The sequence below is a fragment of the Elephantulus edwardii genome, unplaced genomic scaffold, assembly GCF_000299155.1.
Source record: "Elephantulus edwardii isolate Elephantulus edwardi_28Jun2011 unplaced genomic scaffold, EleEdw1.0 scaffold00318, whole genome shotgun sequence".
Lineage (NCBI taxonomy): Eukaryota > Metazoa > Chordata > Mammalia > Macroscelidea > Macroscelididae > Elephantulus > Elephantulus edwardii.
Window position 1 is genome coordinate 681,088 of NW_006400068.1, and position 11,372 is coordinate 692,459.

The window sequence follows — 11,372 nt, forward strand, 5'->3', positions numbered from 1 at the left end:
CCCAAATTTTGAAAAAGGGATGTTTCATTTTAAGAGCAGTTAGACTATTTTGGCAAGATAGGAAGCCATTCTGGAGAGCTTTTAACAGATAATTATAATGATAAAGTTTAATTGTCAGGTATAGAATAGACTGAAAATGAGTGGTGCTGGGTAGAAAGTTGAGCTTTCAGAAACTATTGAAGAAATGTAAAGATTATGAAGACCAAAGTGGTCAGAATTGAGCTGTGTTTTAAAATTGGCAAGATTTTCTAGTGAATTGGCTGTGGAGCATCTGAAGAGTAGTACTCAAGTATGCTTCATGGTATTTGACCTTCCCCTGAGGGTCACAACGTAACATGGTAGGCGCTAAGTTAGTATTTATTAGTTGGAGCATAAGTGAACAAAGTCAAGCATTTATTTTCCAAATAAGGAGGTTTTTTCCTTACATCATACTTTTGTGTTAGATATTTGTCACTGTTTTTATAATTCTTCCTGCTAAGATTAATAGCAGACTATTTATAAGAAGTCTCAGGTCATCATAGTTCCAAACAAATGCTTAATCATCTGTATGTGTCCAGGTTCACCCGTGGCTCAGTTCCCCAGTTTCTCTATGGCCATTGGGAGACTCAGTGCAGTCAGAGAAATGACTCGTGCTTGTAGAAAATACAGGCTCCTTTTGGAGAAACTGGTGAGCAGTGGTCCAGAATCCTGTAAACTGTCACTTGTGGCACAGCTAATATATATGGTGACTGTGAGTGATGCACACTGGTGGTGTAGATACTGGTGAGCAGCTGGAATCTATGACTCATGGTCTCCTGATTTTATATAAGCCTCTAGTAGGATGGTGCTTGTATCCCATGCGAATTTTCTCTCATTAATACAGTAATTACTTCAGAAAAATAAACAGTTAATCATTGCCTGGAAAAGACATCTGAATGGTGAACTTTAGATACCTAGAGTCAATGTTTTTAAAAATAAGCATTTAAATACTGAAAGTAAATGGGCACCTGGGTTTTATCTATGATTTTATTTGGTAATTTTGTCATTACAGCTGCTTTATTTTTTAACTTATTCTTGTGTTGATGATCATTTACAAGTATGTTCAATTTTTTTCCTTTTTAGATACTAGTAGTAGTCAGCCAAAGCCTTTCAGACGAGTAAGACTTCAGACAACATTGAGACAGGGTGTCCGTGGTCGTCACTTTAACAGACAGAGAGGTAAATTTCCAGTATCCTAATGACATGATAAAATGTAGGCTGGTTGATATGGACCAATTTCCTAATACTTAAGCATTCAACCCATGGCCATGTTCAGTTTGTAGAATAAGCTCCAAGGGATCAAATTAAAACTAGCAACTTGAAAGTTTAAGAAAGGAAGCTTAGGGGCAGTGAGTTTATGTTGCTAAGGGAGGAACAGCGCAGAAAAGGAGAGGGAGAATGGTTGCATAACCATTTGCTAAGATTTGGGAAATCTGAAGTGTTAAGTGTTGCCTTATTTGCATTTGTTATATTCCTACCGGAATAGATACTCCTCTAAATCTGAACATTCAGATTAAGACAGACTAGGAAGAAGGATTGGCCACCCACTTCTGAAATAGCAGGCCTCTGAAAACCCTATGCACAACAGAACACACGCAGATTAACAGAAAGGGCAACCTAGGTAGAATTATCTAGGTAGAACTGTTATATCTGCTGTTAGGGACCTCTCAAAGGTATTCAGGAGCAACAGTGTCTCTCTGGAGACTAGGGTGCGCCTGATACAGGCCATGGTCTTTGCATTCGCTTGTTATGCATCAGAGAGTTGGACAATGACTAGGGAGGACAGAAGGAGAGTGGATGCTTTTGAGCTGTGGTGCTGGAGAAGGGTACTGAATGTACCATGGACTGCCAGGAAAACAAACAGATTCATGTTGGAGAGGATTAAACCAAGCTACTCCTTGGAGGCAAGGATTCTGGGGCTTCGTCTGACATACTTTGGACATGTTGCTAGGAGGGACGGGTCCTTGGAGGGGGACATCATGCTTGGGAGGGTGGAGGGACAGCGCAGGAGGGGAAGACCCTCTATGAGATGGATTGATTCAGTGACTGGGGTAATCGGGATGGGTGTGTCAGAGGCGGTGCGGTTGGCGCAGGATAGAGCAGGGTTTAGGGCTGTTGTGCATAGGGTCGCTATGAGTCGGAAACGACTCGACGGCACATAACAACAACAATATTCCTACCTTCAATGTCAGGTTGTTGGTACCTTTTTATATGCTCAAATAAAATTAACTTGTTTTGCTAGTTTTTTAAAAAGGTAAAATTTTAGTCTCTGTATTCTCCGATGTAACCATTAGAGATTGCCTTCATATTAAAAAAATACTAATCTAATTGCTGTGTAATGATTTCCACTGAAAATACAGAATTATCTAACAATTTTATATCCATTGTATCTGGCATATATTTGATTCTAAAACGTTTTTATGACGAACATAGAGAAACTCTATACCTAGCTTTTGAGCTAACTTCTTAAAGCATGCATTCGATTTGATTCTTGTCTTGTTTTGTTTTTTTTTGTCTTCTAGGAATGAGCCATACAATGGGAGGGAGAGGAGGACTAAATAGAGGAAATATTAATTAACTGTTCTAGAAACTCTAATTAATTGTGAATAAAGTTGTCCACTCTGTTTAGTGTTATTTTCAAGCTTAAGTCATTTTTTTATTTAAATTGGTATGCTTCTATCAACATTCTTTATTAATAAAATATATTTCAGTGTCAAAACTGATTGTGTTTTCATTTTGATTGGTTGACGACTCTTTTGCTCATTTAAGGGCAGTTGTACCACACTTTGGAGAGGGTCTGCCCAGAACGTGTTGTAACTGCTCTTGCTGTTCTGCTGGGCACATCAATGTTGTAGTATTGATCTAAAGAGAAGAGAAGTAATTTGTGTTTATTATGCTCAAAAACAATACTCATTGTTTGAGTATTAAGAAATATGTTTATTAATATAACTTCCTGATAAGTTACCTTTGACTGTACTTTTTAGTATCTTTCAATAAAATTAGGCTCTCCTTTTTTTAAAGTAAGTATTAAAGAATAACCCAACTATTTTTAAAAATAATTGTATTTGGATTTTAACCTTCTTCATGAATATTGCTGATTTCATTTAGCATTATGCAGAATAACTTTGATTCCTAGACTTCTGTTCCACTCCATCCCCACTCCTCTTCACTCCCACCCCTAGTGTAAGAAAAGTATCCTTGGTAATATAATTTTAACTAAGAAAATTATTTTTTTTCAGGAAACACTTTATAACTTGAGAGATTGCAGGATGATAACCAAGTAGTATGACTTTGTAGCAAACCAGGCATTTGTTATGTGTCAGTCACAGATACTCTTTTCAATCATAGTTTTAGGTAAATAATTAAATATTTACCTTAAAGGACCATGTCACTTGAAAGACAGCAAAATCTGCCATTCCCATCAGTTATAATTGTAATTAAACAAAAATCTATCTCCTGTCCAGAGTGGTTAGAATGAATGGATTAGCCTAACTTCTCACTTTTAGTAACCATTTTGTGGTTTTGTTTTGTATATTCTTGGTCCAAAAGGTAGATCATGGTCTTTGGGAAACTAATGAGATATTGCTTAATAATTTACCTTTAGAAAAGGCATAGTAATCATAGCCATCGGGTTTTCTGATGTTGGGCAGTGATATAGCTGAAGTAACCACATTTGGAAATCCTCTCCACAGTGTGCTCACTTTAACTTCATTATGAAGAAAACCTGTAGATGACATTTTTAAGTGAACATTTCAGATTAAAAGGCAACCTATTACATTGAGGAAAACAGCTTTTATAGTCAGACCAAGCCAATCCAGTCCACTGCCATCAAGAAAGTTCCAACTCGTAACAACCTTAAGAACTGCCCCTGGGTTTCCAACGATGTGAATTTATGGAAACAGTTGGCCTCATCATTCTCGCTTGGAGGCTGGTGAGTTAAAAACCACCACCATTTGATTAGTAGCCAGGTGCTGCTGTCAACTGCACTACCAACGCTCCTTTATAGAGTCAGGTACATGGGTTTTCATTTCATTTTGTAACTTTTACCTTGGGTGCCTCGTTTTTTTTTTACCTCTCTGCTAATGGCCATAATATCTTTTGTGACTGTTTAGAGGGTTACACAATTGTATTAACTTGTCTAGAAAGAAAAAAACCCAGTGCCATCAAGTTGGTTGCCATCCATCGTAATTTTTCATTGGATTTCTAAGGCTATAAAACTTCAGTGGAGAAGACTGCATATCTTTCTCTCGAAGATCAGCTAGTAAATTTAGACTGCTGACTCGTTAGCAGTACAAAACATATTTATCACGTTACTCCAACAGAGCTCCTTAACAAAACTCGTATAAATGGCATTCTTCACCAGCAGAGAGAAAGTTTTGCTTTGGTCATTAACTCAGTCTCATCGATAGCATTTACATCAGTGTTTTTATTAGGATTTATAATTAATAATTTTTATGCTGTTAAATATTGGACAGCCACTTCTTATGTAAAAATCTCTAATAAAAATAAAATTACCTTTGTCTTGGTAAACGACTCTACTGGGTGATAAGTGAATCCTGATGGTATGTGTTTGAGAAGGTCCTATAGCTCGCTCAAAACGACGACGCCTAACCTGTGTCATTTCTCCATACACTGGATAATTGATCGCAGGCCTCCGTCCAGTACACTTTCTGGCAGGCTCCTGTTTATAAGTATACTGTTGAATGTTGCCACCTGTTATGAGCCAGAAAATCATATTAATAGGAATATAATTTTAATTCCTAAAAGGAACATGTGAGCATTTTACAAGTCGGAGGGAAATGTAAGTTTTTCATAAAATTTTCTGCATTATTACTTAGGATCGTTGTTGTTTTTATGTGCCTTTGAGTGGCTTGCAACTCATAACGACCCTGTGTACAACCACTCAACCCTACCCTGTCCTGAGCCAGTCTCATTGACTAAGAACACCTACCCCTTTTCCCCAATTACTCTTATCAATGCATCTCATCCAGGGTCTTCCTTTCCTGCACTGTCCCTCCACCCTCCCAAGCATAATGTCCTTCTCCAAGAAGTGGTTCCTCCTGACCACGGGTCCAAAGCATGTTAGCGCTTCAAAATCTTAGCCTCAGGAGAAATTAGGTTTCACCCACTCCCAGACCTATTTGTTTTATTGGCAGTCCATGGTATGTTCAAGTCTCTGCAGCACCGACAACTCAAAGGCATCAACTCTCATTTATAATTTGCATTACACAGATGACACAACCCTGCTTGCTGAAACAGGACCTGAAGTGCTTGCTGCAGAAGGTCAAGGACTAGAAAAGATTATCACCACAAGGCCAATTGGCAACATCATGATAGGTGGTGAAAAGATTGAGATTGTTAACAGCTTTAGTTAGCTTGGCTCCAGAAAATTAAAAATAGAATTGCATTGCGAAAGTCTGCTGTCAGGGACCTCTCCAGAATTGCTCCACAAGAGCAAACGTGTCAGTCTGGAGACTTAAGGTGTGCCTGATCCAGGCTACAGTTTTCACAATTACTTCCTTTGTGTTAGAATGCTGGACAATGACTAGGGATGATAAGAGAATTCATGCCTTTGAGCTGTGCTGCTGGAGAAGAGTATTGAATATACCATGAATGGCTAGAGAACAAACAGGTTTGTCTTGTTGTTATGTGCCATCGAGTAGTCTGTGACTCATAGCGACCCTGTGTACAACAGCCCTAAACCGTGCTCTATCCCGTGCCAATCTCATTGCCTCCGACACACCCATCACGATTACCCCAGTCACTGAATCAATCCACCTCATAGAGGTCTTCCCCTCCTGTGCTATCCCTCCACTCTACCCAGCATGATGTCCCTCTCCAAAGACCTGTCTCTCCTTACAACATGTCCAAAGTATGTCAGGCGAAGCCCCAGAATCCTTGCCTCCAAGGAGCAGCCTGGTTTAACCCTCTCTAGGATGAATCTGTTTTCTTGGCAGTCCATGGTACATTCAATACTCTTCTCCAGCACCACAGCTCAAAGGCTTCTTCTATCCTCCCTAGTCATTATCCAACTCTGATGCATAACAAGTGATTGCAAAAACCATGGCCTATATCAGGCGCACCTTAGTCTCCAGAGAGAGACTGTTGCTCTTGAGTACTTTAGAGAGGTCCCTAACCGCAGACTTTCCCATCGCAATACGTTTTTTGATTTCCTGGCTACTGGTGCCAAGTGTGTTGACCGTGGAGCCGAGCAAACTGAAGCTGTGAACACTCTCAGTCTCTGCCATCCATCCTGATGCTACCGATTGGTCAGGTGGTGAGAATTTTTGTCTTCTTGACATTGAGCCTCAGTCCATAGTGAAGGCTGCAGTCCTTGACCCTCTGCAGTAAGTGCATGAGGTCCTCCTCAGTTTCAGTGAGCAAAGTTGTGTCATCTGCATAACGCAGATTGTTGATAAATCGTCCACCTAGAAAGGGTTAAATCAGGCTGCTCCTTGAAGGCAAGGATTCTGAAGCTTTGTCTGACATAACTTTGGTCATGTTGCAAGGAGGGACCAGTACTTGGAGAGGGACATCATTCTTGGAGGGTGGAGGGACAGCGCAAGAGAGGAAGACCCTTGAGATAGATCGCTTCTGTGACGGGGTAATGAGGTAGGTGTGTGTGTCAGAGACAAAGTTGGCACAGGATAGAGCAGGTTTCAGAGCTATTGTACATAGGGTCATTGTGAGTTGCAAGCAACTCGACGGCATGTGACATCCTTAGTCATTGTCCAGCTCTCTGAGGCATAGTAATTGTAAGACCATGACCTGCTTCAGATGTCCTTCAGTTTCTAGACCGATACTGATTCTCAGGACTCTGGACAAGTCCCTGACAGCAGATTTTCCCAGTGCACTTTGTCTTAATTTCCCCGACTGCTAGTATCAAGAGTTGATTGTGGAGTCCAGCAAGCTGTGATTGTTAACAAGCTCAATCTTAACCATCTATTACAGTGTTGCAAATTGGCCCAGTGGTGAGAATTTTTGTCTTCTTGATGTTGAGCTACAATGCATATTGAAGATTACAGTCCCTGACCATCTGCAGCAAATGCTTCCAGTCCTCAGTTTCAGCAAGCAGGGTTGTGTCATCTGCATCACATAGTTTGTTGATGAATCTTTCCTGCAATCCTGATGCCACATTCCTCCTCATAAAGCCGAGCCGCCCAAGTGATCTGCTCTGCAGATAAACTGAAAAGTATGGCAACAGGACGCATCCCTGATACACTCCTCATTTTGAACCATGAAGTGTTTCCTTGATCTGTTCTAAGGGCTGTTTCCTGGTCCAAGTATAGCTTGTGCAAGATCATTAGCCAAAAATTATTAACAAAAATGATTCCTAAGTCCTTAAGTGTTTGTTGAACCAAAAATTCCAAGTTATTGCAGAGATATGTTTAACTCTGAAAATAAATGACATCCTATTTTTCAGTGACCGAAGAGGAATAAGGTTTGCGTGTCCAAAGATAACTATAGTCAGTTTTCAAATTTTTTACCGAAAATGTTTGATCTACCCTTTAGAAATATCTTTGTCAGTAAACTCAGTAATAGAGGAAAATGTTGAATAAAAAATTCCCTGGAAAATCAAGAATTCTTAAAATTTTGTGAAATGTGTAATACCTACCTCTCTTGAAAAAATACACAGATTCAGGCCTGTTTTTGTATTTGGCTATCGAAAGAGCTGCTACTATTTTTCCATTTAGTCCTCCAAATCCTTTCACAATTTGTTTTGGATACCCTGCATCTTGAATATCATTGGTGAAACGCCAGTACTGAGAATCCTGGGTATTTGAAAGAGAAGATGATGTTAACATAGCAAAAATTACCTTGATTTTGATACAGGGTAAACTTTAAATTTGGTTGAATTTTTTAGTAAGTTGTTAATTCTACCAAATGTTTTCCTTTTGTGACTTCTTAGTAAGCTTTAATAATTTATTATAATATGTGAGCACTTTTAAAGTGGAAGTTAAGCAGAGACAGGTTGTCGGTTACTGAGTCTGAAACAAGCAATGAGTTGCTTCCATTACCTTAATGGTTTCCTTACCTTAAAGAAGAAGGTTTTTCCTTCACAGTTGCATCTAGTAAAAACAGTATCAATGGGGGAAGGAATACCCCAAACTTCAGTAATTCTGCGAGGTGGAGAGGGTGGCCTGAATGGGTTTAGCATCCAGAAATAATGACCTAAAATTTAAAAAGTAAATTAGTTGAAAACTAAAACCTACCCCTTAAGGAAACAAAATTAGCATTTTTAAAAGCAACTTTCAGGCAGCTTGAATGTGTTAAGCCTTAACTAGAAGGTTAAGTTGTACTGGATAGAACAAGATAGGATGTGAACATTTCTGAGAGTAGTGCTCATTTGAAATTTAACATAACCTTAGAAATATTTTCTCGTTTTCTCTAAAAAGAGCTTACAGTTTTGTAACTAATTGAAAGTTACCTCTCTGGGTTTCAGATTCTTTCAAAATTAAGGAATATATAATTAAATGACCAAGAAAATCTAGATGTGAGGCTAATTTGGTTATTTGGAGATTTAATGACTACATTTGAACTCTGGATTATCAAAAATACAGAAGAGTTAGAAAACATGAAATAACATCATTACATAGAATGTAACCCTTGAACACATAATCAGTATACAATTTTCAAATAAGATAGAATCAAGATAAATCTTGATTTCATATAATAGAAAAATTTGAACTTTTAATTCCTAAGGGAAAGAAAATCCTTACATCTGTTTAATTTTTAAAAATATATCTAATTGTCTTAATCTATTTTGATTCTTACTCGGGTTCTTATTGTGTAAGATAAACTCATCAGGTCACTCCTCCAGATAGCTTTGTTTCTCATAAATGTCGAGAATCCAATAGTGGGAAAGAAAAGAAACGTGGGCATAGCTCACCTCGGAATGCAACCATTGTCCCATTGTGCAAAGTAGTCAGGCCATCTACTGGCTTCCCATTGCATAAATCAGTCTCATCTAAAACAAATAATTGAAAATAAATTAGGCTATTATAATACATATGAAAAAAGTATTTGGCATTCTTTTAAAATTGCCTAGGCTTCCATTTCCCCAGTTTGAGGTGAATATTTTCCAGAAAACATTAGCACCCAGAAATAATGAAAACTGGGAGATAAAGTGATACAGATCAGATTTCTATATTACCTGAAAGTGAAAACTACCAAACAGAATGTTAAGTGCTATCGACTACAACTCACTCACTGCAGCCTTGTGAACAACAGATCAAGTGATACATGAAAACAAATCAATATGAACTAGAATGAGCCACGTTACCTTACTCTTCTTATAAGTTAGATCTTAGATGTTTTTAAAAGAAGATTTTTTTAAAAAATTCTGACCATCCTTTTTCTTGATTTGAAAAAGAACACAGCATTTCTTGGCATTGTATGTTTTAAGGTTTTAAGGGTAACTCCCAGGTAGCTTTATATATATGTACATGTGTGTGTATTCATACGTGTGTGTATAATATATGCCTTCTCTACTTTTATGAACATAAATGCTCTTAATTCCTAACAGCAGGCACTGGTTGATTTTTACTCAGTTTTATTAAAATGATTTAAGGTTACTATTATTACTCTTCTACTTACCTACAGAGAAATTAATAGAACTTCAAAAGTTCTTGGGTTTTACATCGTATCTCTCGGTAGAATGATACTTAGGGCATGTTGGCTCAGACAAAACTTAGCATTAAAAACTAAGAAATGTTGCTAGCATGTTGATCCCAACTCTAAACAGGTCTAAGTATTATCAGAACTTAACACAGAGGACCTGGGAAACTAGTGAAGTTTTGGCTTAAAGCCCAAGGGTGCAGATCATTGGGCCTTTCTTCCATGCCATCGCTGAGTAAATTGAACACCATCCTCTGTTAAGTAGTCAAGACTTTTTGCCACCCAAGGTCAGGATAATATTACCAGTTTTTAAAATGGGTATAACTTTGGTTCCCTTAGACTGTACCCCTTAGATATCTTTCAAGCCTGGAACTGAACTGACCACCAAAGCTCAGCTTAGGCTAATAAGGTGAACAATAGCCCATTCCTTAGAACAACTACTCATACAAGATGAAAAGGACAACATTCGCCCAGGGATATGGTTAGAAGGGATACAAAAGAAGCTGATTGGAACTAGTAAACATGAAGTGGGAAGAGAGCTGTTCCACTATAGGCTTGCAATCAATGCCATGTAATCCAAATGGTATAACTTGTTGAATGGAAAACTAGCTTCCTCTGTAAACTTTGACCTAAATAACTAAACTTTTTGTTTTTTTTAAAAAAAGAATATATGGTAGTGAGGAGAGACTTAGATGTTGAATTATGGTGATCGTTTTTTACTCTATTCTGAGCCAGCATTAGATTTAAAAAAGAAGAGGAAGAATATAACCACTGCTCCTTACCTGATAGCATGGGATTGGTGCTAATGCCTTGATAGGGTCCTCTCACTATGGAATCGATGCCTGAAATCACTAAAGGACGTGACACAGGGGGATTGGGAATCAGATGAAGATTTTCTCCTTCAGCAGCATCTTCATCTTCATTCTTTGGATTTACTTCAACTGTTTCTGAGTTTGGAGCTTGGTTAGGGTTGGTGGTGGCTTCAGCTAAAGAGGTAGGGCTCACTTCAGGTGTAGTTAATGGCGTCTTTGAGGGAGTTGGTGTAGTCTTTGGTTTTCTCACTCTAGGTGTTGTGTTTGGTTTTTTGGTAGAAGTAGGCTTTCTGGGCTTTTTAGGTGCTTTGGTGGGCTTTTTCGGTTTAGGAGTTGTGACTTTAGAATCAGTTACTGTGTCTTTCGGTGCAGCTGTTGTTTCTTCAGGCTTCTTGGTAGTCTCTTTTATTGCAGTAGTTACTTTGGGTGCTGTAGTTGTTGCTTTAGTAGTAGTTTTAGCTGTCGTGGTAACCTCAGTTGTAGTTGGCACTTGTCTGGTTGTGCTTGTAGTTTTAGATTCCGTAGTCTTGTCTTCTGTTGGAGTTGTGGGGTTTGGGGTTGTCACCTTAGGTGTAGCAGTTGTAATTTCAGGTGTGGTAGTCATTTCAGGTTTGGTCACTTCAGGATCCTTCATTGTAGATACAGAAGGCGCCTTGGGATTGTTTTCAGGAACCTTTGGTGTGGTTTCTTCAGGTACCTCTGGAGTTGGTTCAGCAGGAATCTTGGGGGTAGTGGGAGGAGAGGACTCAGAGGTGGTTGGAACAGGTGTCATTGAAGGTGGAGTGGGCCTCTTAGGGGTGGTGGGAGCCGTTTCTTTAGGAGTTGTGGGAGCAGGCTCCTCAGGGGTGGTGGGAACAGGTTCATCTGGGGTGGTGGGAGTAGTCTCCTTTGGGGGGGTGGTCTCTGGCTCTTTGTGGGGGGTGG

At 38.9% G+C, this 11,372-nt stretch overlaps 2 protein-coding genes across 2 annotated transcripts in view; one reads left to right on the forward strand and one right to left on the reverse strand.

Moving 5' to 3' along the window:
* TPR (translocated promoter region, nuclear basket protein) overlaps nucleotides 1–2,596 on the forward strand; it is a 114,198-nt gene extending 111,602 nt beyond the window's left edge. The window contains exons 47-48 of the mRNA XM_006901318.1: nucleotides 1,102–1,197; nucleotides 2,541–2,596. Of these exons, the coding sequence (XP_006901380.1) occupies nucleotides 1,102–1,197; nucleotides 2,541–2,596 (152 nt within the window). The remainder of the gene's footprint in view (nucleotides 1–1,101; nucleotides 1,198–2,540) is intronic.
* A 186-nt stretch (nucleotides 2,597–2,782) lies between these two features.
* Nucleotides 2,783–11,372, reverse strand: part of PRG4 (proteoglycan 4) — a 19,766-nt gene continuing 11,176 nt past the window's right edge. The window contains exons 6-12 of the mRNA XM_006901310.1: nucleotides 10,419–11,357; nucleotides 8,909–8,986; nucleotides 8,054–8,190; nucleotides 7,634–7,790; nucleotides 4,534–4,731; nucleotides 3,617–3,742; nucleotides 2,783–2,880 (exon numbers count right to left, since the gene is read on the reverse strand). Coding sequence (XP_006901372.1) covers nucleotides 2,783–2,880; nucleotides 3,617–3,742; nucleotides 4,534–4,731; nucleotides 7,634–7,790; nucleotides 8,054–8,190; nucleotides 8,909–8,986; nucleotides 10,419–11,357 — 1,733 coding nt within the window. The remainder of the gene's footprint in view (nucleotides 2,881–3,616; nucleotides 3,743–4,533; nucleotides 4,732–7,633; nucleotides 7,791–8,053; nucleotides 8,191–8,908; nucleotides 8,987–10,418; nucleotides 11,358–11,372) is intronic.